This window comes from Thunnus thynnus, chromosome 22 (assembly GCF_963924715.1).
Source record: "Thunnus thynnus chromosome 22, fThuThy2.1, whole genome shotgun sequence".
Taxonomy (NCBI): domain Eukaryota; kingdom Metazoa; phylum Chordata; class Actinopteri; order Scombriformes; family Scombridae; genus Thunnus; species Thunnus thynnus.
The window spans coordinates 9909506-9934713 of record NC_089538.1 but is presented as its reverse complement, the minus strand read 5'-3'; the positions used below and the strand labels follow the sequence as shown (position 1 = coordinate 9934713).

The 25208-nt window shown below is 39.1% G+C and overlaps 2 protein-coding genes across 4 annotated transcripts; both read right to left on the bottom strand.

Moving 5' to 3' along the window:
• Nucleotides 1–2019: 2019 nt before the first annotated feature.
• lgi2a (leucine-rich repeat LGI family, member 2a) lies at nt 2020–15345 on the bottom strand. Of its 2 annotated transcripts, XM_067579400.1 has the most exons (9): nt 15256–15345; nt 8332–8450; nt 8032–8103; nt 6850–6921; nt 5731–5802; nt 5327–5398; nt 4903–5072; nt 4583–4747; nt 2020–4487 (listed from the first exon to the last, which is right to left on the bottom strand). In XM_067579400.1, the coding sequence occupies exons 2-9, from the start codon at nt 8439–8441 to the stop codon at nt 3670–3672; spliced, it is 1551 nt and encodes a 516-aa protein (XP_067435501.1). In that variant the 5' UTR covers nt 8442–8450; nt 15256–15345; the 3' UTR covers nt 2020–3669. The 2 variants fall into 2 exon arrangements, with proteins under 2 accessions (XP_067435501.1, XP_067435500.1); XM_067579399.1 differs by lacking the exon at nt 15256–15345 and having other exon boundaries at nt 8332–11986.
• On the bottom strand, nt 12086–24311 carry sepsecs (Sep (O-phosphoserine) tRNA:Sec (selenocysteine) tRNA synthase). Of its 2 annotated transcripts, none has more exons than XM_067579401.1 (12): nt 24180–24311; nt 21302–21417; nt 21062–21216; nt 20119–20237; nt 19789–19947; nt 19284–19437; nt 19087–19189; nt 18774–18903; nt 17630–17721; nt 15539–15632; nt 15256–15346; nt 12086–12831 (listed from the first exon to the last, which is right to left on the bottom strand). In XM_067579401.1, the coding sequence occupies exons 1-12, from the start codon at nt 24274–24276 to the stop codon at nt 12585–12587; spliced, it is 1557 nt and encodes a 518-aa protein (XP_067435502.1). In that variant the 5' UTR covers nt 24277–24311; the 3' UTR covers nt 12086–12584. The 2 variants fall into 2 exon arrangements, with proteins under 2 accessions (XP_067435502.1, XP_067435504.1); XM_067579403.1 differs by lacking the exon at nt 24180–24311 and adding an exon at nt 24059–24080.
• Nucleotides 24312–25208: the final 897 nt, after the last annotated feature.

Here is a 25208-nt window from a genome sequence, read left to right as displayed (position 1 = left end):
CCATTAAAGCAGGCTATTACATTCAGATAGAGCTGACAGTCAAAGCAACACAGCCAGTAAGCATCTACAATGTGGATGAAGCCTGCTGAGTTAAATTTTGGACAAGAATATATTACATAACTCTACATGTATAAGTGCACATGTGACAATAGTGTCTAAAGTTGTATGCTGAAATACATGGTTGAGCCTTGTGATGAAAATTTTATTTCTCATGTATTTTACATTATGTATTTAATATATATTAATGTATTAACATTGGATATATGTAATGAAGATGCATTTGTAAGACCACATTGCAGAAGTGAACTGTTTGTGTTGTCCTTTTGCTTCACAGTATGAGTTTCACATGATTGGCTTTTAGAGGTTAGAAAACAGTCAGTCTATAGAGAAACCCCTGAATAAAGTAGGCAGATGGAATCTGGGCATCTCAGATTTCCTGTCCAGATGTGTCCTGACAGCACTCATGATCATGTGGTTGCTATATTTCTGAGAATAGGTTCATGTATGTCTATGCCACAATGGAAGATGCATCTAAGGAGGCTGGTATGTTACATGGTGGATGTTGTGACATACAAAGAATGAAAGAGATGAAAGAGAGGTCAAATAGTGCCTTGAGCTAACGTGCTATCCTAATGGGTAGGCTACAGTTGATGTATTGTCTAAAATACTATAAACGAAAGTGTCTGACTTTGTTTTTGGTCCATTCCTTGTGCGCACAACTAAGAATTAAACTTCTGAAAGAAAAGTCTCTGGGATGAAGTCCATTTTATCACAGAATTACCACAACAGCCTTCTCAGTGAAACATTAGTAAAGGAAGATGTCGGCATCCCAATCACATATGTTACCTGGTGAACCAATATAACTCCCTGACTGCAGATTTATGATACCATAGTCTGTTTTTTACAGTGCTCATTTGTATTGTGACATAACGCTGTGTTAAACTGTCTGCTAGGCCTTCATATGAATCCTCACTTTAAATTACAGCATGGAGGATAGCAACATTGTACTGTGTGCATCGATTAATATAAACTATTGGTGCGAGATGTCATTTATCAAAACTGCAGTGTACCCTTGAGCTGGAACACATACTATTGCCAAAATGTTTTCCATTATTAGTACCATACACAAATAATTAAAATGAACTCCTTTAAGAGATTAATTAACATTATTGCCATCTCTACAATATTATGAGTATTGTTTGAAAGTTTTGTGTTTGCAAAAGTGTGAGAAGTAAGAGACTGTAAATTTACAGGTGACATTTATATCAATGTTAGATTTAAAGTAATAATTGAGTTTTTTGGCCACTTGGGGGCAGCAGAACAAGCTGTGAACAACATTAATGTCACCTTATGAAGTTGTTATGGTGAATGTGTTAGCATTCATCTACGTTACACTTAAAACAGACATGAAGCCTTTATTTGAATTTGTGTCTGGCCACCTGGTGAATGTAAGTCCAATATTCACTCACCTTTCGGCTCTGTTTTGGTTTCAGCCAACTCCTTTGGAAAAATATGAGGTACTTCGGCTGTTAAATGCTTCACTTTTAACCAGTTAGCCTCTAACTTTGTCTGCAGTTTGATGTTGGGCAGTGGGTTTATCAGGGCTTTTTCGATAAAAACAGCTGCCTGCTGCGACTGGAAACAAGGTTGATGAGAGAGGTGATAGTGATCCAAAACAGTGAAGTTGTGGGTCATAAAACCAAAACAATAAGCTGAGAGATGCTAAAACGCTTCATGGAGCAGAGAGGTACTGCAGAGTCAGTTTATAATTCTCTGTGGATTTGTCACTAAGAGAAACTCTTTCACATAACACACACTCATTTGATACATTATTATAAAAATATTGATTGGTACAGCTTTAAAATCCCCAAATCCTTCATTAAGAAAGTCATAGAGATGTCACATTATATTATGAGTTTTCCTTATAAATGACTAATTAATTACTCCTAGAGGGGAAATGATTAACTTTGACAGATAATATCCCATAATTCTAATGGTCAATAAATGATTAAACACAACTTACAATCATATTTTTACACATTTATTTTGATACTCAACTGATTAAACTTACAGTATACTTCGAGAATAACATTCAATATGCTTAAAACAAAATCATATAAAAGAATCTGCATGTTGTAAAGCTTGCATATTCCATTACATTTTTTTTTAAATTTGCAATACCATTCACTTAATGAATAGAAGAGTGTTAAGACTTCTGAGTTTGTTAGGTTTATCTAAAAAGAATTTAGTAAACACTCTTTTTTGAATGTCATGCTCTTGCAAGCTGCAGTAACATTTTTTCTTTTTAAAGTAAGTGCAAAGTTTCATTCTGATTTTTGTGTGACAAACAGGAAGTGGCACTGCAGTCCTTGTTTTATGTACATTTTGTAGCTTGTCAGTCAACATTCAGTATTTTCAAAAAACAGAATGACAGACTGAAAAGCCTCTCAACTAGAGTAGATATATTTACATAAACATTTTGTTTCTTCCATTTTTGGATGAACAAATTATGTCCTCATTCAAATGTATTTATTTGACCTTTGACTTCATCTGTTCCAGTGACAGACCAGTGTCAAGGTCCCAGTCAGAAGCAGTTCAATAATACTGAGGAGCCTTTTTAGTAATAGACTATAAAGAAATGTTAAATTATGTCAGTGGACCAACAATTGTTGTTATTTTCAAACATGTATAGTTTAATTTCCCTGACATCACCTAAACACAGGTTCTTTCCACTACATGGATTAAAAAGAGCTTCTGTTTACTTTGCCACTTATAGTACCTCTAAACTAAAAGGGTATCTACCAGTAAATGGGGTCTATCCATTCATATATGTTTGCCTAAGAAGGCATTAGCTATATCCAGTCCTGAATATTTCACCTTCTTAAACAACAAACCATTTCTTTTTTTACTGTACGCCATATAATCTATAGCACCTACAGTAACATTTACCACTAAACAACTACACTCTAAGGACTGGGATCTCAGCATCAATGGTTAAAGGTTTGTGCTTTCAAGACATTCCCTGTATGGAAAAAGCAAGGGGTGTGATACTTTATCATGGCCAGAGGGAGGCACTGTAGGCCCATCAGAACACAGAACCCCAGCGCTGATAAGGCAACATACAGTACATTACCACAGGGTATGAGGACATGAGGTAAGTGGTACATACATGAGCAACCACACCCGTTTCATCCTCAGTTGCCCTAGATGAGACTAAAACAAAACTAGTAATATGATCTTTCTCGGGTCCTGGTGTATATTTTTTCTCGTATAAAACCATTAGCACAAGGGATATTCAAACTTATCATTGCAAAATCTATACATCCAAACAGCTCAAATCATATTTCAAATATTTCCAACTTCAGGAGCTGGATTTTTAAGACAATACCAACAGCCTTGTCCAATTGTCCACCCTCTTGACTGACAGCCTTCCTAAAATGGTAGTACCTCTGAAAGTCTGAGAACGGTTAAGAGGACGAGGCCATTGAGGCACAGTCAACATGAGCTCAAACTAAAAGGATTCCAAATACTACTTGACTCAGCTCTAATTTGTGGCAAAAACTATAGGAATAGTTCATGAAGTCTGTTTTCCTCCTTACTTTTCCCTTCATGGCTGTATCTTTTTAGTGGAAGACGTTTGATTGCAGGAGGGGCATTAAAGCCAACCCCTCACAAGCTCAAGTCAATAATGATGTGCTCAAAGATCTGTGTGTTTCCCTTAAAGCTAGAGGCAAAGATGAAGTCCCGACGGTCAGTGGAAACCACGGTGAAAGACCGTGGTGCCTGGATGTACACCTCCTTGAAGCGGTCAAAGAGTTTCTTGTCATCATCCCACAGGTAGATCTGTGAGAAGGTGTAATCACTTCCCAGTGCCAGGTAGTAACGTTCTTTGAAAACGAACGGCTGAAGAATCATGGAGCCTCTTGAAGGTAAGGCCTGAATCTCTGCAAACTGTTTGGCACCCCATCGTAGAACTTTGGAGTCACCAATATAGCGTGTCATAGCCAGGTAGAGTTCCTCCTTGATCCGGAAGTGCTTCACAGCTACTACATCCTCCATGTTGGGGATCTCGCCCTGCAAGACAAACTTCTGGTTGCTCCGGCTCCACTGGTAGATCACAGGCACCTGTGAGCGGCTTGCCAAGATAAGATGGGCCTTCCCATCCAAGTCCAAGAACTCTGCATCTGTGTCACGATACCACTCATGCAGCGACTGGTATGAATAAAAACCCTTATCATTCCATTTGTAGAGGGTGGACAGGCCTGCTTTTGAGCTGTCAGCAATCACAAAGAACCAGTCAGGGCCAATCTGGAATGCCTCAATGTCGTTGGGCTTGGAGATCTTGGACACCTCAATTTCCTGGAACTTGCTGAACCTGCTTTGATCCTCATCAAACTTGTAGATGTGGGAGCCACCAAAGAGTTGAGCTACAATGACAAATACCTGGTCCTGGATGACAAGTGACTTGCAACCCACAATGGACTGACCTGAAAGGCAGGGAAATGGAAATAAATGGGCCATAGACATGAGTCTAAAACTCAACCAGGGTATTATGAGACAGTTTGTCATTACACTGTCGTACCTGTTATGTTATCATAAGTCCTGAAGTTCATTTCTATGTGGTCCCATTGGAAAACCATACAGCTTTCTGCACTGGGAGCAGCAATAGCCACATAGACATCATTTTTGTAGCTGAATGTGTCAACAGACAGAGACTCTGATGCCACGGACTGATGGAGGACGAAATCTGTGGAAAGGCATATTCTGAATTAATAGAGTTAGATACATTCAAAGGCTACACTTTTCCCTTTTCTTACTGCTTGCTGTAAGTCACAGGTAAGTTGGCTGATACTGATGCCACTTGGACTAGAGACAAGGCCAGCTGGCTCAGGTGTTTTTCACCTGTTGAGATACACTCATTGTGCAGGCTGGTCATATCATTGAGGCGCTTGTCCTTCAAGTCCTCAGGTCCAGCACACACGACATCTGACACTGTGGCATTGGTGTTCTTCAGCCACGTCATCAGCCATTTGGCACGGCAGTCACACTCAAAGGCATTGCCTCGCAGGTCCCTGTAGAGGATGAGTACTGTATGTCATTGCAAAAAATCAAAGCAGACAAGCTAAAAGCCATGTAAGAAGATATTTTGTACATAATGCACTGCACTACAGATGAACATAGTTGGTGAGTTGGCAAAGTGAGATATTGAAAAAATAGAAGACATAAATTTCTAAATATGACTCAGGACAAATTCTTCTGGATTGTGAGGACAGTAAAGGACATTCCACTATTAACCCCAACACTTTTAACTGAGTGAAAAACTTACAGCTCTATCAGTGAGTCCAGGTCAATGAAGAGGTCCCTGGGCAGGGCTTTGATGTTGTTGTTTGCCAAAGACCTACACACAACAGCATTGGATCAATACAATCAGCAAATGTTACCCAGTAAGAGTGTAATTTTACTGCTAGCAACAGAAAAATATTCTCATATGCTGTGTGGAAATGTGTGGATAACTCTGACATAAAAACCTGCAATGGAAATTCAATTTTTCAGTCTTACACCGTATCTCCATTAATGTTCAACACTATTACCCTTAATCCAAATAAAACACTATTTAGCACCACTTACAATGATCCACAGTTGCTCTGTATTAAAATCATTTTCAGCAGGTAAATATTACAAAATATGTCCATTTTTGTTAGGGTATAATTTTAAAATTTTGGAACATACAAGTGAGTCAAGTCCCTGAGTCCTCTGAAGGCATATTTGGATGTAGTCTCTATCTTATTACTCTCAATGAACCTGTGGAAGATAACAACAAAACATAGTGGATTTAGTGATAAGTTTGGGGTAAGGCAGTTCGCTAAAATGCATAGTAATTAAAAAAATGCAGAAAGTCAGTGTGTATAAGAAATCATGTGTTTGTGATATTTCATCACTTTTGTCACATGCATAATGTTGCATGCGGCTAATCATATTTTGCTTCTCAAGAGACATGAAAAACAACAATGAAAGTCAGCATTTAATACATATATTGTATTTTGAGCCAAATCTCTGCCAAAAGCACCTGTTTCTGTGAAGGGGGAGGGAAAATGATCAAGTCACCTCCTTGTAGTGACATTGCATCCTCAGAAAGAGGACTAAAATGATCCATTTAGAATTTTTTTGAAAATGATACTAAATATTCTGGTGACATTTGCGCATACTTATGGTCATAAACAAGTTAATACATATCATGCCAAATAAGATTTTTGTACCAATACAGCATATTTATATTTTCTTGAACCGCAATGAAACTGCTGCTACACACATTTCAATAAGTTCAATAATATTTGGTGTTATGGTTAGGTTGAAATATTTTGATTTAAATTTGTTATTTACAAAGTTTGATTAGGACTTCAGTCACAAAAATGGTTGAATGAAGTTGACATTTTCAATGAATAGATGACACTTAATTTGATTCATCCTCTTTTGTTCAAATTACTATTATCAGGCTTGGCGATTATACAGAATACAAAAGGACCATAATGCCACAAACAATACTGATACAAATTTGTAATCATTTTTTAGAAAATGTGTTTTAGATATGTGACTTAAGATTCTGGTACAAATTGTACCACTGGAGGGCATACAGTCTGGACTTCCCTACCCCTTTCACTTTAGAAAAGACCATCATCCAACCACATCCAACCACATAACCCCATGTCCATAATAACATTCCCAGAGGACTGTTATGTTAGTGCTAGCTAAAGTTTATTAAATTAATGGAGCAAACACAACATGCGTGTTATTACACTAATTCATTGAATGTCTTTGTCCTACCTTGATGAAAACAATAAAATAACTTACAGGTACTCCAGATGAGGAAGGCCTGAGAATGCATCATCCCTTATAGTTGTGAGAGAATTGGAATTCAGAAGCCTGTAATGAATAATAAAATACACTTTAACAAATGCTGGCTGCCAACATGATGTACTGTTTCATGCTTCTTTCTGGCAAAATAGTGCAGAAGAAATTTCTCAGATTGTAAATTAGCTAGCTTAACAACAACACAATAAATTCAGTAGCCAAAACAGCACCATCTCCAGATGCTCTCAATAAATTTGTTAATGTCAACACACTTGTGAAATCAACACGGGAAAGTTTAATAATCACATCACTTGGTTATTTTATGGCCTCTATCACCATTTTAGTGCAATGTGCTACTACTAAATGTAAAAAAAACCAACCCACATCTTACCAAACAAACATTATACAAAACACACTGGAAACAGCGTTCCCTGAATTCTTCTATTGTATGAAGATATACAGTTACTCCTCATATACCAAGATGTAACACACATTAAATGACTATTGTATGGTGAAAATTTTGTCATGGTATGAGGCAAAAAAAAAAAAAGTTACCAGGCTATGACAGCAGCTGCACTCTTACCATGAAATGTAAATCCTAAAGTGTGTAATCACTTTGGTTAAATGCCCTATACCTGCCACGCCTTTGTTTGCTGACTTCACAGCAATCACTGCTTGAGTAACAAAGTAGATTGATGGCCTCTTTTAAGTACAGGACAGCATGGGGCTACTCTGAAAGCTCAGCACTAGATTTCCATTATTGTGCTTTAATTTATTTCCAGCTTTCCAAACCTTTAAAAAAAGCCTTCCTTGCAAATAGGTTTAATAATGTAGCCACATAGAAAGTTAGTTACTGGACATAGGCCTACCTGTTCTTCAAAAGCATCAAATCCTTAACTTATTCATGTTATTACATGCCAAGACCTTGGTTTATGATTAACATGTAATGTTGTGTGTATTGCAGCTTAAGACGGTCAGATGTCTACCACCATTGGGCCATACAGTCTGATGATGTTAAGCATCCACAGTAAAGATACATTTTGAAAGTCACAAATTTAAACCTGAATTTGAAATGACATTCAAAATCAGTTTAGTATTTTTTCCAAATAGAGGCCTTTTCTACAAGATAAGGGCGACACATGAAATCTTATAAGGAATGATAAGCAGTTGAATTACTCTTACAGTAGCTGAAGAGATGACATGTGAGAAAACATTGCCTCTTTGACCTCGGAGAAAGTCCCATTGACGATACTCCTGAAAGATAAACATAAAATACAGAAAAGTGATTAACCAGGGTAGACAGAAAAGAAACAGGACTGCGTCGCTTTTCAACCTCAGCTCTTATATACAGGGTATATGTTATAAAATAGCTCACGGACAACTATAATGAAACTTAATGAGCCTGTATTGCTGCATATTATACATGCATGCCTTGCCTACACATGTATTGTTTAGTAAACATCATATAAGAAGGCTACTCACAAAGAATTGATGTCGTTGGGGCTAATCCTTGGGACATAGGAGGACCCGACGCAAATAATAGACTCCTTGGAGCAGCTGCATGTTGAAGGACATCGGAAAGCCTTCTTCATATGACCCGGCTGAGACAGACAGCACAGCGACACAGAAAACAGTGCCCAAATCTTAAGAGTTGGCAGCATCTTTCTTGCCGGGCTTGCATGTGTGAGGTTTGCTGAGAGCACCGATCGAGGCAGATGGCACCGCGCGTTTACACCCTGCACCATGAAATGCTGCACTGGCTCCCTGACATCAGCAAATCAGCTGCAGCTCCCCTCCGTCCACTTTAATTATTTATTAAGTCAGCGCTCCAGTCGGATAACTGTTGGTTAAACAGCCATGCGCCATACATCGAAAAAAAAAAAACACATTATGAGCCTGCTTCTGGCTGCCATAGCCGATCTGGTAAAGCGTATGTGTCACATAATGTCGCTTTCAGAGACGCTTCTTGCATGTAGACATTGACATTTTGAACATGTGTGGCATTGCTGTAAGGACAACATGCAGATATACCGCATGCTGTCAATTAAATGTATTTCTAGATTTCCACAAATACTTTTCAAACGACGTCAATTACATATGCATTAATATTTTGTTGCCAATTTTGGCGCAATTCTGGCAGTGATTTTACAATACGGGTTTGTTCAAAAGATTTAGAATCAAAGGTGTCATGTGGAAGTCTGTCGATGAGGCCAAACCATTTGACTCAGACACCAGGCAGTGATGTATTGTTACATTGGAACATTTTATATACAGTAAGCTATACCCCTCCTCCACACAGAGGCTCGGAGGCGCATAGCTGCAGCACCAAGGACAGCGTCTCTGTGGCGGTCCACACACAGCAGCTCAGTTATTAGTTTCTAAAACAAATGTAATGGCGATCTGAGTGACGGTATATGGAGTCTGTACAGTATTTTTAAGTTTTTATCAAATTTTGGAATCACGAGTGATAGAAGTATCCTTCACTTTACGTGCAAACGTAAGAATAAAACAATTCATCAAATTTAATTTAATCAAAACACTCTTCAATTCAAGTGAGCGCCAGAGGTCTCTTAAACATGACTACAAAAGTCAACATGAGTAATACATTATCTGAAGCGATGTATAATGTAGAATGGGGTGGTTTTACCTACTATTTGCATTCGATCCATAAATGTTACATCACTAGGATGTTTGTGTGTGTGTGTGTGTGTTTTCCAGGGGTGCAAACAATAAGAATAAAGCTGGCATTGTTTTTGTTTGTTTTCGTGCATCTTCATTTTGGTGTCAATTTGGTGTCAAACTCTGCAGTTTGGTTTTCTGTTTGTTTCCATTTTAGCCAATTTCCTCCAGCATTCATATAGCCTATTTGTTTATTAGAAATGTATAAAATTGCTATTGATACAATATGTGAATTGCTACTGGAGATCACATAAACAGCATGAACTTTTAAAAAATATATCTAATTTACAATGTAGATGGATTTATTCCTTGAATCTGAATGGCTTTTCCTGCTCTGAGCATAAACATGATTACCCATGTGATCACTATTAAACTTCCCTGTATGTTGAAGTAAGTCTGCTTGATAAATGTGTCTTATTCTTCACACTAAGTTAATAACTTTTAGATCTTAGATGTCTGACAAATAAGAGGCCAGGTCTGTTAACTTTCATACTTGCCAGGTGCAATATGTCTGTGGTACTGTTTTGTTTACCAAATGGCCCTGTTGGTAGTCTTGTTAACTGTGGCCCCATTTGGTACCCGTCTGCTAATCTATGGCCTTTTATGCCACTCTGACACTCCATCATCACTGAACTCTACCTGGCAGCTGCTGAGAGCCAGGAGCGAAGGGCCATTTGTCATCCAGCAACATCCCCAAGCTACTTGAGGCTTATGATTGAGTGTGTGGCATGCAGATCCAGGAGGGATATTTTTAAAGGCAGTCTATTTTGGTGAGGATGGATGAAGGTAAACAATCAATTGAGTTTCAGGGAAATAAGAAGCTGCAAGAGTTTTGCCATTATAACATTAAGACAACACTTTAACACTGATAGAAAAGCTAATTCACTGGGGTCATAACGTGGCTTGTTTCCCCTAAGCGTTCATGATATCATCAGTTTCGTGTATCTGATCTTCCTCTTGGCAATGCGTGACACTATCACATTGATAACTCGATTGAATAGAACAGCCAGTGTGCAAGACCTTTTCTGATTTACACACTGCAGCAGAGTTGATCTATAGAAAGGGATCCTTTAAAACTGCCGGCACAAAAAAAAGTGTCTGACTCTCCCTATCCCCATATCATCTCTGCAACATCAGCAAAAGATGGGGAGACACTGAAAAGTGATGACGGGGAATGGAGGGAGACAAAAAGGCCCCTCATCAGACAGTTAGTGTATATTATAAGACACCCACCTTTGTTTATGTAAATTGTTACGTCATGGAGCAGTGTGCCGCATTCACAAGCAGCCATTCAAACCATCTACAGCTGATTATTTCTTAATTCTGACTGAAGCTGATGAATTGCCACTGCAAAAGAAACCAAGAAAATAGCATTTTGTGGAAGCCACTTCTGTTTTTCAGAGTGCTGCACTGTACCAACGCTGTCACGCTGCACAGTGTTTTTCCACTGTATTTTGTAAATGGTTGAGTACAGCTTGGGAACAGTGAAAGTGTGCTGATACAGCACCCTTATCTCTCTGATGCCAGCTCACATTCAAAGGCAGCTGGGAAGATTGGTTCTGCAGTTGCTGTTGCTATACATGTATTCTGACCTGCATTACTAATTGCAGTTGAAAGCCAAAATGTGCTGACTGGATACATTACTGTACCCACGCGCACCTGCGCCCTGCACTGACGCAGCGACTACGCAGCTGTCAAATGTATACATGACAGCTAGTACTTCCAATTCTGATCCACGCATAAGTATTTCAGAACACGTCTACTTCACGTGATTCAAGCTTTTCAAAGAGCAATCAAACTTGATAAAAACACAGCAAGGGGAAGGGGAGGGGGCAGGAAGAACTTGGACGGTGCAGTACCGAAATATAGATTAGTCATCAGTCAGAGAGGCTTTAGTGGGAGTCTATTTTTGTGCCTCTGGGCACTACCTGCTCTGCTTCTTAATGACTGAGATCGGAGGGAGTGAGGGAGAGGAAACCTCTAAAATGTGCAAACATGGAGACTGGTGTGATTAAAGATCAATTCCCCTGGTGAAGCTCTCTGCTGAGGGAGAATCCAAATTCATCCTACGCTTACAACAGTAAAATCCAGTTTAACAGCTACAGTAACTGCATTTAAGATATGAGTACAAACAGAACAAGTCCTTACTGAGACTAACAGTGAACATTTCCTCTACTTAACACAGGAGTGATCTATGTTTGGTGTACATCATTGATTATCCGTTACTTGCTATCTGTCACAGAGCCTGAAAATAAATGAGCTAATCCAATACACAGGGTTCAAATGGAGTTAATGGTTCAACAGCATTGGTATCGCATTACAACACACTGCAGAAGATAAGCACAACATACTAGATTATAAAGCTATATCGTTTCATATATCAACGAGTGTAAAAGCCTCATGTATTCCCAAAACAAGCATGCACAGACCATGAGTCTGCCTATCAGTAGCAAAGACTAAAAGAGGACTCGCAGTTAATTACATTCCAACATTGTTTTCAAACTGAAAGACTGGCTAGTTTATAACATATTTCATCCAATAACTGCACTGGGGAGGGGGGGGTTTAGATGGCTTTAATTAGGAAAAATGACAGACATAGTAAAGGCTATGTAGAGCAGTAGATCCGTAATATTATATTCTGAGTCCAAAGTTCATAATAAAGTGAAGCATAATATTATATACCTAAATAATACATCAACAGTCTTTGCAGATGCTTTGGTCTAATTTTAGATCAGTGATATACAACCATACTTCTCTGAGATGCATTTGTATGCAGGTTTTGTTCTTACAATGTCTACTAATGAGCGCACTTTCACAGGAGGGAATTAATCAGTGACATCAGCTTGTGTCATTTTTGTTTGTTATGAACACCTGCACACAGTTTCATCGCCAGCTGTTGGTGCTGAGCTCCGTCTTTGACCTTATTACAGTGTGTTTTTAATTCCTTAGAGATATCTTTAATTACATGTATACATTCATAATGACACACATACATAAAAAATAAACAATGCAGTCATGGTCACAGTGACTGTTGAAACGTTCCTATTTCAGCTCAGTCATTCTCCAGTAGCGTCCTCCTGGCACTTTGGTGGTAACGGGGAACTACTTTTAACTGCAGTTCCCTCTTTCTTCAGCGTCTTCAGGCACTTGTCAAGTCTTTTTATGCACAGTGTCACATCTTCACGTGTGATGCCCACAGCTGAGGCAGCATTGAGGTAAGGGCAGGGGTACACCTCTGAGTGCGACATAAAGCCGCGGAATGTATGTCCGCTTATGGTCTGCTCCTTGCCAAGTGGTATTACCCTAGACACACAGATGAAAAACAAGCATGATGTGGTAAAGTAAAAACTATTCAACATCTAGAATTAATTATTTTTTTCACTATGGCCTGGCCAAAGCTTAAGCTAATAATGAAGCAGTACCCTAACTCATTGAGTTACCATCTGATGGGCTTGTAGCAATAACATCTTGTGATTCACCAGGAAAGTCAAATGACTACACTATTTGCATTATTTACTCAATATATATGTAAAACTAAGCATAAAATAAAGTATTTAACTCTGAAAAGCAATTCACCATTCACTAATGTTCAGTGCAAGAGGCCTTCACAGGCCACAACTCTGTCCCTCTGTTACAGTCTACTCTAACAGCTGTCAAGACTTTATAAAACATACTGTGCAAGAATTTTCATAGATGATCTTTTCTCATTTATACAGAAAATGCTACTATATATTTCACTGGAATTTCTGTGGTTTAAATGCAATTGTTAGCTTTAAGAGCATGTTGCTTAAATGAAGGTAACCATTAGCAGTTAGCGTGTGACAGCTCTGTCAAGACCATACATTTGTGTCAAGCCAGTTTACGAGATGCTAACAGGAAAGGTTTACCTTGTAATTCAACTCCTGCTAGTTGTTGTCTTTGCAAAGTTAGAAGCTTTACTCGGCTGAGTAAATCTCTTCACAAACTCGCCAGTTGTTTTGTTTAAAAAGCCGAGATGAGAGGCTTGAGGCAGTGCCGCATTGTAAACTGCAAAATCAACTTACTGCAGTTTTAAATTTATTCAGAGGTGGATTTCACAGTGAAAAACAAGTGAACTTTTGAGCTCAAGTTGGTTTCCAAGTGTCAGACTCTGCAATACTGTAAACAATTAGAGATGCACCGATACTGATATCGGATATCAGTCCGATAGTGACTCAAACAGCTGGATCGGTAATCGGTGACAATGGGCTGATCTAGTATCACATACCATTATTTTAATAAAAAACAATTCAGTTAATGTATATCTGTGTATTTATTTGTTACATTTTGTGTCACAAAGTTAGGAAAGCAATGTTTAAGTCAAGCCTGATGTTGTCTTACACATGAAAGAATGATCCCAGTCTCTTCCACACAGTGTAGCATACAGCTTATTAATTAAACTCTGGTATCGGATTGGTACTCTGTATCAGCTGATACTCAATGCCCAGATATTGATATCAGGACTGAAAAAGACAGATTGGTGCATCCCTATAAACAATACCAATTCCTCTGAAGTTTGGCAAGGTTTCTCCTCTGTCAGAGAAACCTTGCTATTAGGACCTATTAGGACCATGTGTATGAGAAAAACCATCATGGATAAGAAATGCATTGTAATAAGATGTAGAACTCTGCTGGATGAGAGAATAGCTCATTGTTGATGTGGAGAAAGCCAGCTGCCTCTCACAGTAGTACCACTGTGACCCCATAGAAATGATGTATTGATAAATTCTTTAAGTCGCAGGAGATAAATCAAGAAACAACAAATATGACGTAACCCTTACGATTGCAACGCTTGAAATTTTATACAAAATGTTGAATTCATGTCTAGCACTGAAAATACTTCACTAAATAAAAAGAGTTATTATATACTGCCACAGATATTAAAGATTAATGTGTGTCATAAATCCCAGAAGTCAGCGCCCCTCGTTAAGTATGCTACTAAGATACAAGGATAAAAGATTTGAGTAAGCTCCACACTCTGACCTTGGAAAAATGTTCACTTGGAGGAAGGGAAGGAACCGTGGAAGCCATTTCTTTTATGCTTTTTAAAACGAAATTAAGCCATGAGTGCATTAACATCTGAACAACACAAAACAATCATGACAGAATGACCCAAATAAATCTTTCATTGAGGATATTTAAAATATTTAGATGGTCTCCCATGGTTGGTCAAAAAAATGCCGGAAGGAAAAAATGACAAAAAGCAGCCCCCCCCCCCCGCTTTGAATCCTGCATTTATGCAGCACTGAGTGACTGAGGCAGAAGGCAACAATGAAGATTTGACAAATACTCCTCCCTATTGCTAAGAAAAACTAGCAGTGGGAGCCAGAACATGGCTGTCAAAGCTGCGTCAGAGTTTGTTGTCCCAGTGGAGACAACACCTCTCTGTAATGGAAACATCCTGCTGAATTAGAAGGCGGTGCTGATAGGAAGGACACTCTAATCATCTAAAGTAGTTTCCACTCCACCATATTCAGCAGTTCCATCTGGCTGATTGCAGATGTCCGCTGGCCATTTTGTTTGGCAACACGCACCTCATCAAACCCATTTTCGACTTAAGTGACACGTGGACTCACCTTCTATCTCTCGGAGCTTCCTCCCAACCCCTCTACGCATACACGCTGCTCCCTCCACACCCTCTTGTTCTCCCTCCCCTCTACACCCATTTCCAGCCAGATTGTTGCCATGCCCTTTTTTAAGTGTCCATACCTGGCTCCCGACACTTGACGGGTGAACAGCATGGAGCCCAGCTGAGTCACTGCCTTGTCACACCCGGCTTGGAGACCATCCAGAGACATGGCTGGAGGAGAGAGGTGCCACACCCAACACATATACACAAACACACACACACACACTTTTATTTCACTAAATAACCAATACTTAAAAAGCTGACAAATACATGGTGAGAAATGTAGCTTTTACTATTAAAAAAACCCCCAAATAAATCAAAATATATGGACCTGCCAGCCTGTAACCAGTACATTGAGCTTACCCAGTGAAATGGGGTTATGTGGGGTGTGAAGCAATCTCTCCCCATGTGCTGAGGCCAGGCTCTTCAGCTCCTGAGCCAGGAACGAATAAATCTCCTGCAGGACATGCAGACACAAAGAAGAGGCATGGAGAGACAAAACTAGAGGGAGCAGAGGGCCACACAAAAGAACTATAAATAATAGTACAATGCTCCTTTCACACACTGCCACAACCTTATTTTAGCAGCAGCAGCCTTGATTTATTGCTAATCAAGCAATTTTACCCGCGAACAGGCCAGTTCATGTCCATACCCCTCCCTTCCCCTTCCCTCTCTCCCCCCTGCCCGCCTGCCCGCCCGCCTATATGCGTTTCCCTCCAAGCTTCAACGCAAGCAGTGTGCCTGCTTCTTCTCCGTCTCTGATCAGGGTCTTTACTCACATCACACGTCCACCTCTGGGATCAATTAGAGAGGGAGGAGAGGAGGAACACATGCTTTTAAAACAAGATTTTTAATATTTAATTTTTTTTTTTTTAAATGTGCTGACAATGTGTGTTTGAGTTTCTGTAGAATACACAAAGCAAGTGTTTGGAAGACTGAATAAGGGCAAAGAGGTTCTGGACACAGATGTTATGAGCCCGGGCTAGGCGGGGAAGCTACACAACAACAAATCCCAGTGTTTTTGTTGCTGGCTAGGTAACTGGCGCCAGATTCCCCAGTGAAGCATCGACACATTAAAGGATCTGCTCTCTGCAACAGCGGGTGTGTGTGTGTATGTGTGTATGTATGTGTGTGTGTGTCAAGCCTTAGTGTACTCTGCTGACTCATACGTTCCTAATTTGAAAGCATCAAGAAGGAAAATATTTTCTCTGTCATGAGTCAAACACAAACAGCCTTTCAATGATGTCAAGAGTCTCTAAGTGTCCCTTGTTCTCTAATAACAAAGGACGACTTTATTATCCTGAGAGGCGGGGTGCTAGTGGCAGAGAGAGTGCATGGCTACGCCTCTGCCCACAATAAGTGAGTGTGTGTAATGACTAAACCCCCATCCTAACCAAAAACACACGTCGCCTGCTGATTATTTTCAAAAATCTTCTAGGGGTTGAAAATTAACCTCACCAGATAAAATGTCTGAATTATTTAAAGCTTTTGACCCTGGTGGGGAGAGGGGCGGGGGGGGTGCGTGTGAGGAAATCACTCAGTTCTGCAGACACTATGGAAAACTGGTCCGGTACATTAATTATGCATGATGTGGATCAAGAGAAATCAATAAGCCTTGATGGCGTCGGGTCATGTGAGAGGCCAGAGGAATTTCCTTTGTTTATTGCTACGGAGCAATAACTGTAAGACTTGCACATGTCTAAAAAGGACAACCACTTAAATCAGTGACGGATTCCTGATTACACAATATATTTTCAAAGGATTTTACTACTCCAGCATGTCAGAAAACGAGGTGAGGTCCTTTCTAAAAAGTCCCGCCTCCGTCTTTTGAAGATTAAAGAAGAGTCATGTATTTCTGAATCTTCCCGATGTCTGATCATCAAGAGAAACTCATATAGTCCGGTATATATTTACAGTACATTTACGCTACAGCAGTTCAGAGGTGTGAAAATGCTGCAGTGCCTACATCTGAAGAGGAGGGTGCTGCATTATGAGCAACTCTGCTTTAAAGCAAGGAGCCACCGGGGGATGTTTCCTGAAACTTCTGGATCAATTTAATCTCTCTTCGCCTTAACTCCTCCCGCGACGAAGCACTTCGTTCGCTCAGGTCGAAAAGTCTCATTTCTCACTCGGAATGCAGGTAAAGCTGAAGGCTATATGCGCACAGTCAAAGCATGTGATTCACTGCAATTCAATATGACTTATGTAAGCTGTTCTTTGCAGTAGTTTAGGAGAAAGATGTCGACACAGCACACACACAGGAACATATTCAGGCTGACTCCAATGTACAATTTCTCGGGTACAGCTCGATGCGTCGCCGCAGCGTTTTTATTACAAGCCACATTAATTGTTCTAATCAAACCATCTGAGAGCATTAAACAGATATCACATCCTACCTGAATTATGTGTCAAACTATATTTAGTATTATGAAGGTGATGTGTGTATGCTCTCACCTTTCTTTCTGACAGGAGTTTCTTATAGCCGCTGGCTCCCAGAGTGAGAAGGGTGATGAGGACATCAAGGGAAGGTGAGGCAGATGCTCGACCTAGACAAAGAAGGCCAAGCAGTGAGTTTGATAAGCTGTTGTATAAACTACATTCACCTTGCCGCGTGCAAACCTAATTATAGGTGTACATATCTACAGTATTTCTCACATTAACTTTTTCAATAAAACGAGCGTCATCGTCTTACAGGCTGTGAAGGTGAAGCCTCTCGTATATGTCTATAGCAGACCAGGTATCAGTTTTCTCTGACTGTTTGTGTGTCTCCCGCACAGAACTTGCTTGCCAAAGAGGGTAATTTGAAATTGTATAGCTGTAGATGATAGCTGAGTATTGAATCTCAGTATTTTCTGAGTACCAACCAAAACCTGTCTGTAGCGCTGAGAATCAAAAGCTGCTGAGTATTAAAAGCTGGCATCCAATGTTTGATCAGCTTTATGGTTTTGTTTACTTTTTATTTTATCAAATAGTTCCTGATTAATTAATTAAATTAAATAATTCCTGATAAGTCTGGTGATGTTCTACATTTTGTCTTATTGTCATCAAACCACATGACAAGACCAAAACCAACAATGACTTTATCCTAACATGTAAATAGAGCTTATCCCTCTGTGCCACTGATCTACTTTAAAAAAAAAAAAAAAAAATCAATAAACCACATCACTGCACCTTCATTACAATGAAAATGGGGACTGTAGTTAATTTTAATCATTTATACAGTTGTGCTGATGTAAATACTCACAATCACACCGACCCCTCTATTTGCGCAACGTTTGCCAAATACCAGAAGTGATGAAGTGTTTTAGGAAACTACTTACGATACAGAATACCTGCAACATTACCCTTTAAATCGTAACTTTCCTCATTTTAGACTGTATTCTACACAAGCAGATAGAAGGCCCATCTAGGGATGGACATTGCAAACTAGCTATAAATGCTGTAGTATGTGGTGTTAGTTCATGCTATACGAATAAAATTAAATAAATTAATAATTTACTTCATTAATGATGTCCTTAGAGGGTTATAAACTCCAAATTCATCATAAAGTAATGTTGTTAATGTTTACAAGCACAGCTTTAGTATTGTTAATACTTGCCTGGATACATCTTGCTTATCTCCTGGATGAAGGACTCATCAAAACCTGCGATTATGGCGCCACCTACTGGAACCATGAAGTTCTTGTCCAAGCTCTGTACAAAGGCATCAATTCTTCCAACACGAGCCCCCTGATGAAAGACAAGTCCAAGAAACATTTAAGCAACCGCTGTGTCTGTAGCCAATGAGCAACATACATACATATTTGTATTAAGAAAGTGTTCTCCAGTTCAAACTGCTGCATACGATTACAAGTGAAGACATGCACAAGTATTCTACTGCATGAGATATGATTGGAGATTAGAAATACCTACCTGTTGTATAAGGTGCATGCATTTGGATGACTGCACTCCGTATGCATTGTTAACTATGTGGGGAATGTCATATTTGGAACACATAGCGGCCAGCTCCTCAAGCCTACAAGACAAGATAACAAATGTACCTATATAAACCTCATGTAATCCTTTTAGTACTTGTAAATCAACCATGGAAAAGTCTAGAAAAGCCTTGCCTGTCAGGGACCCGCGGGGCAAAGCAGGATGTTGTTGAATGAACACACAAGATGTTTTCTGCTCCGAGCTCCTTGATTTTGTGCTCAACTGTTTCCAAGTCTGTCCGCAACTCATCACCTTCAAGTACATTCTCCACAACCACAGGTTCAAAGCCTAATAAATCAGTGAGATACGATCCAGTGACAGTGAAAGCCCTCAGGAAGTGATTGTGTGTTTCTGTCAGTAAATATTACACTTCAAGTTCTTACTAGCTTACAGTGGGGGTGTTGGATAGTTGGATTAATCTGAAAATGCTAACAGAGTGCAAATAGGGTGCACTTTACATGGCACTATTTCAGGATTTCATAGTATCAAAAACAACTTCTGACTGAAAAATCCCAATTATTGAAGCTCTGTTTGCTTCCATATTTCAATCACCAATCTATTTTTGCATGACCTCTGCGTACAGGATGTAAGGGTGACAGGAATGACTGCCTGCGCTAGATATTAAATTCACATTATCACCTGCTGTGATCATGGCTTTGAAACAGGACTTCTGGTCGATGCGAGGCCAAATGATATAGCGAGCCTTGGGTCTCCGATGACGAAGGGTCAGAAAGCACAAAGTCAAGCTCATTCCTGTCGCCATAGGAACTACAAAGCAACTCGCCACACTGCGCACACCTGAAACACAGCACACAGGGTGTTTTTTAAAAAAAAATTCTATTCAAAGAACTTCTTCATTCAACTGTTTAGTGGCTCAAGAGTATCAAAACCTAAAAAAAACTATGTAATATAAAAGTACTGAATGTTCTTGGAAAGTGTGATTCTCTTTGTTTGATAAGATAAACACACCTGAGAGCTTTAAGATGTCCAACACAATGGAGTTGGTCAGCTTATTCAGTAGGCTGGATCCTGCAGCTTTTGGTTGAATAGCAGCAATGTCACCTGACCGACCTATGCCATGGATCAACCTGTATAAAACAGCTGAATGTCACAGCAGCAACAGTTATACAAACTTCCTAAACTTTGTGAAGCATGAAAATCACATTTGTTATTGTTCATTAATAAAGAACAGTATGCCTAGAGCTTCTGAGCATGTCGGTGTCATGTGAAGTAAATCCTCACAGATACGTCGACAAGAGCAATTTAAACCTTAGTTAACTCAGAATGCAATTACATAGTTTGTCCACCAGAGAGTGCTGACAAGTTTATATTTCAACTAAAAAAAAAGACCCACTCACTACATATCTTTGACCAAAAAAAAAAAAAAAAATCAAGCTCTACTTACTCCCTTGTTCTGAAGCTTGCAACTGCATGTCACGGTCTTCCTCAGAAGATACATGACATAACATGACCCAAGTATGGTATTTGAGTGATAATGCAACGTGATGACAACTGAGCTATCTCTATAACAACTCTGCAAACTCCATCTGCTGCAAAAGACTGAGATGTGCTTTAAAGCTCCAGAGAAAGCTAGTAAGAGGAGCTTGAGTGTTTTGTCAAACTACTTTTTCCCAGATCAGAACTTTCAAGCTGAAGTGCATATGTTAGTTGCGGTTCTTCCATAACCAAATTCAAGGTTTCCTTATCAAAAACTATTCATGTTAAGAGACAAATATCAGCTGATTTATATCATTAGATATTTTTAAACCTTAAATCTCAATATCAAACTCACAAATCCAAATTAGTCAAGCTCTAACTGCCCTTCTGTACTACAATTAGGCTGTTTATTGACTGAAAAATTGATGCAGAGTGGCTCAGTTCAAACATAATAAAGTTAATGTCAAACTTGAACCTGTAATGTCGTCTTGCCACAAGGCTGGAAGCCACCCGGCCTTCCCTTTCCCCCACGCCACAGTTGCCGAGGAAGTTATTGCTGTCCATCACAGCCAGCTCATTCAAGAAGAGCTCTATGGTACCCTCACTCCATCCTTCCTCTGGACACTTACCCTGCAACACACACACACACACAGCATAAGATGTGGATGCATCTGCAGTGACCTTGAGGAAACATGAAGGCAGTTGTTGACGTTACCTGCTCCAGTAAGTGTCTGATGAGCTGCTCGTGGCCGCGGCGCGCCTGGCAGCCCTGTCGAATGTAGGAGGTCGAGACGATCTTCTCACTCAGGGTGAAGTTTTCACTGTTCATCTCTGTCAAACACACAGCTTCATGTTAACGTACTTTCTCAGGTCCTCTCAGACACAAATGGGATTATTTCAAATAGTCTTTTCCTTTTCAGTAAACTCTGATTTTAGCTTGTGGGCATATTTGTCCCGTAAGAACTTGTAGCACAGTCCCTGCAAAGAAAAAAGAGAAATGGTTTCTCCGTTACAAAAACTGTCCACCAGTGAGCACTGACAAGTTCATTTTTCAACTGTTAAGTGTCCTCGTGAGTATATATTTTGTTCACAACTCTTAAATCAGCAAATTATAGGAACCCTTAAAAAATGTTTGTTATTCTTTATGTAAAAGAAATGATTTCAGCCAATATATATCTTTGTCAGACTTTTTCAACTCTCAAAAATGTATATTGAATCTGGTATCAGCCTCAGATATCCAGTATCATTGGGCTCTACTGCTTCTCCTTCAGTCCTCAGGAAAAAGACTTGTACATTGCTTTGGGTCTCTTTTGAGCCATATGTTCAGGCATTAACATAATCAAATGACATAAGCATTGATTCATTTAAACAGATGGAAAAATATAATCAATTGCAATGAGTCTATACATGCACATTGTGATTTTAAACATCCCATTAAGACCACTGACCAATTTTTGATCCACTGATTTTGCAGATGGAGTTTGGTTTACTGGTCATGATTAATACTATCAAGCCTGTGAAAACAGTTGTTTTCTGTGGAGGAGCTTTGAAAAGTCTGAGAAACTAACCCTGATGAGGTTTTTGAAGATTGGGCGTGGAGACTATAAATTTATAAACGGAAAGCCTGGGGGAACAGAGTCTAAATGACATGTGTTTACCAGGCAGGGAGTACAGGATCTAGTTTTTGGAGCTCGGCCCATATGTATTAAAAGTCAGGATATCTCAGTCTTTGTTTTAAAAATCAGTCTCTTGTGATTCCCTAACTTCATTTAAGTCTAACATCATATAGCTGGAAACCTCTTTAACCTCCTCCACTTAACAACAGTGTCTCTGTCTGGCAATCACACCTTTTGATGCTCAAGTTTAAGGACATGGTTGCACAACAAAGGTGTCACTTCTCCTATTAATATAGAAATGCTGGTCATGCACAGTGTTTGTACTGAACTATCATCATGTGATGCACCCTTACTGGACCTTTGATGCAGTGGAAGTTTATTAAGTGGACCTCTAAGACTTGCATTTGATCTGAACTTGATTCACCCCAGTTGCTCTTTGACTGCTTGATCAGTTGCCCCATCACTGTCTTCTACAGGAAGGTGAGTTGGAGCTGGAAGCAGAGAGAGTCAAGCGCAGCCAAGCAGATACGGAGCTGGCGCTGTGTGAGGCTGACATGACTGCTCATTCAGAGAAACTGAGGGATACAGCCCCCGTCATTGACGAAATCAAGGTAATACCTCTATATGGGCACTTTGTATAATCTGTACTCACACTTTTCTACATGTATTTTCTAAGTATCACTATCTTAAAAATGACTAACACAACAAAGTGGTATCAGAAATATTTGCAATATTTTTTGTTTTTGCATTTGAGGTTATTTATATGAAATGTCACTGGTGTAAAACTATCTTAGAGTACTTTTTTAATTTCTTCTTACTTGGATCTCTGAAATGTAATCAAGCTCATGTATTAGTAATTAGTAGTCTATTTTTTAATTTATTGGTGTATGAAGTTTGATCACAAGCTTTCTGACTTATAAACATAAGACATATTGCATTGGAAACAAAAAATATCTCAAAGATGATTTTTTTTTTTGAAATTCTCTGTCTTTAAAGCTTTCATCTACCTTTTAGCAGCACAGAGTATAATTGTTGGATATTTTGTTTGTCTAATTGTTTATTTACAGAACATTAATCACTCTCTTTCTGCGCTCCTGATCATTTTGATACTTCTACGTCCTCTGGGGCACAGTTTGAAGAGTGGCAGACATTCCTGCGTTTCCAGGTTAGGTTTTAACGATGTCTTCTCCCAATGATCCTCACCCCCAGGCCAGTTTATCCCTGCACGTACAGGATCCAGATCTTGTAATTCATATAATTCTGGCATTTGTTTGGACCTTTTCAGACTGCCATTTGATGTCAGGTTCAGTAGGAGTGAGAACATAATCCTAATTATAGCTAGTAAATGACCCTGAAATGCAAGGTTTATGTGTGATGGAAGTTGACATCAGCCAGCAGATACTCATGCTCAGAAAGCAGAGTAGAAGAAAATGGAGTGAGGGCAAGCCACAAATGCTCATATGCAGCTTTGTGTGTTTATTGAGTATTTTTACATTGTTGTATTGATACTTTTACTTCAGTAAAGGATTTGAATACTTTCCCCCCACTGCTCCTGAATCACACTGGCTTTATGCCAGAAAGGCAACCTTTCAACGTTTTTTGAGAAGTGTTAGTGATAAAAAGCAGCGGTGGTTTAGGGAAATAGTAAATGTATCAGCTATCTTCTATGTTAGCTTTCTGTCTGATTTACTTTATGGTTTAGCAGCACAATATTTAAGATTAGCATAAACTAACAGGAAATGTAGTGTTGTGACAGCGTTAAATAATTTTTTACTAGCTCCAGTAGTTGTAATAAATTCAATAGTAAGTTAGCTGTCAACAGGCATATGTTCAATTTGCAACCTCATGTTGTTTACCTTGGCAGCAAAGTTGCTAGCAGCTCTGCTAAGCTAAGCTAATGTTCTCGCGTGACGAGCCAGGCCCGAATAGCTTCAACGTGACTGTTCTGGTTAATGACATGTCATCATATTTTCTTACCTTTAGGCTTTCCTGTGAGACTCCTCAAGACTGTCAAGTCAAACCGCCTCCAAAGCAGGCAAGAGGTGGAGGCAGCGTGGAAGAAGAGGCTCAGCATGGACGTGCTACGTCACGCGGTCACATGATCGAGGACGGCTGATCATGTGACCGACCCTGTCAGCTTGTATGTTACCATTAATTTGATCAGTTTGATGGAAAATGTGAACTTTTTCGTGGATTCATTTTGAATTTTTACTTGAAATTTGACTTGAAAATTGTTGAGCTGACATATTGGTATTTTTTTAATTTCTCCAGCATTTTTACAGAAATTTAAAAAAAATTCTGGAAAAAAAATCACATGAAAAATATTTAAATATTTTTATGTTTTTTCGGAAGAGGACAGAAAGAGGAATTATATAAGGAAAATTATATAAAAATTAGTTTAATGGCTTAAATGTAGGAACAGTTATGTTTTATCAAGAAATTAATGAACACAGGCAGTTTAGCTGGTCATCCACATATTGATACACACTAATGATATTGAAGCCTTAAGAAAACAAACCTTACATTTCAGCTCTTGAATGAAGTTTATTAGAATAAAGAGTGAACAAGAGGCACCTATAGCTAGGCTGCATTACATACAGGGTTAATGGTATTTGGATCAACAATAATGGACTTACTTGGTGTATATGATATTTTAGAGGGGCAAAGGTGAAAAGAACAATAGTGGAAGAAGTGTATCCAGTACTCAAGTAAAAGTTAAGTAAAAAAGCAATAACACAATGTAAATTTACTACTAAAATACTTACTAAGTAGAAGTTCTGCATTCAAAAGTTTACTTAGAGAATTGAGAGTAACATTATGCCACATACCCTTTTTAGAGTTTCACATTACCATATACATATTAGCCTATATAACTTGATTAAATATTACTAATGTATTATGTGTTTGCAACATGGTTTTCTCTCCAACAATATATCATATTTTATAGACAAAGAAATTTGGTTAGTCTATGTCAGAGACATAGACTAACTGTCAGAGACATAGACT

Excerpts from the sequence above, each read along its gene's own strand:
- lgi2a (XM_067579399.1), bottom strand. The coding sequence starts at position 8,594 with ATGGTGCAGGGTGTAAACGCGCGGTGCCATCTGCCTCGATCGGTGCTC. Across the intron at positions 5,803-6,849 it reads CTTCCTCATCTGGAGTACCT|GTTCATTGAGAGTAATAAGA; the intron begins GTAAGTTATTTT and ends TATCTTCCACAG. Across the intron at positions 5,073-5,326 it reads CTGGACTCACTGATAGAGCT|GGACCTGCGAGGCAATGCCT; the intron begins GTAAGTTTTTCA and ends CATCCTCTACAG.
- sepsecs (XM_067579401.1), bottom strand. The coding sequence starts at position 24,276 with ATGCTGAGCCTCTTCTTCCACGCTGCCTCCACCTCTTGCCTGCTTTGG. Across the intron at positions 17,722-18,773 it reads GATAAGCAAGATGTATCCAG|GTCGAGCATCTGCCTCACCT; the intron begins GCAAGTATTAAC and ends TTCTTTGTCTAG. Across the intron at positions 15,633-17,629 it reads AACTCCTGTCAGAAAGAAAG|GAGATTTATTCGTTCCTGGC; the intron begins GTGAGAGCATAC and ends CATGTCCTGCAG.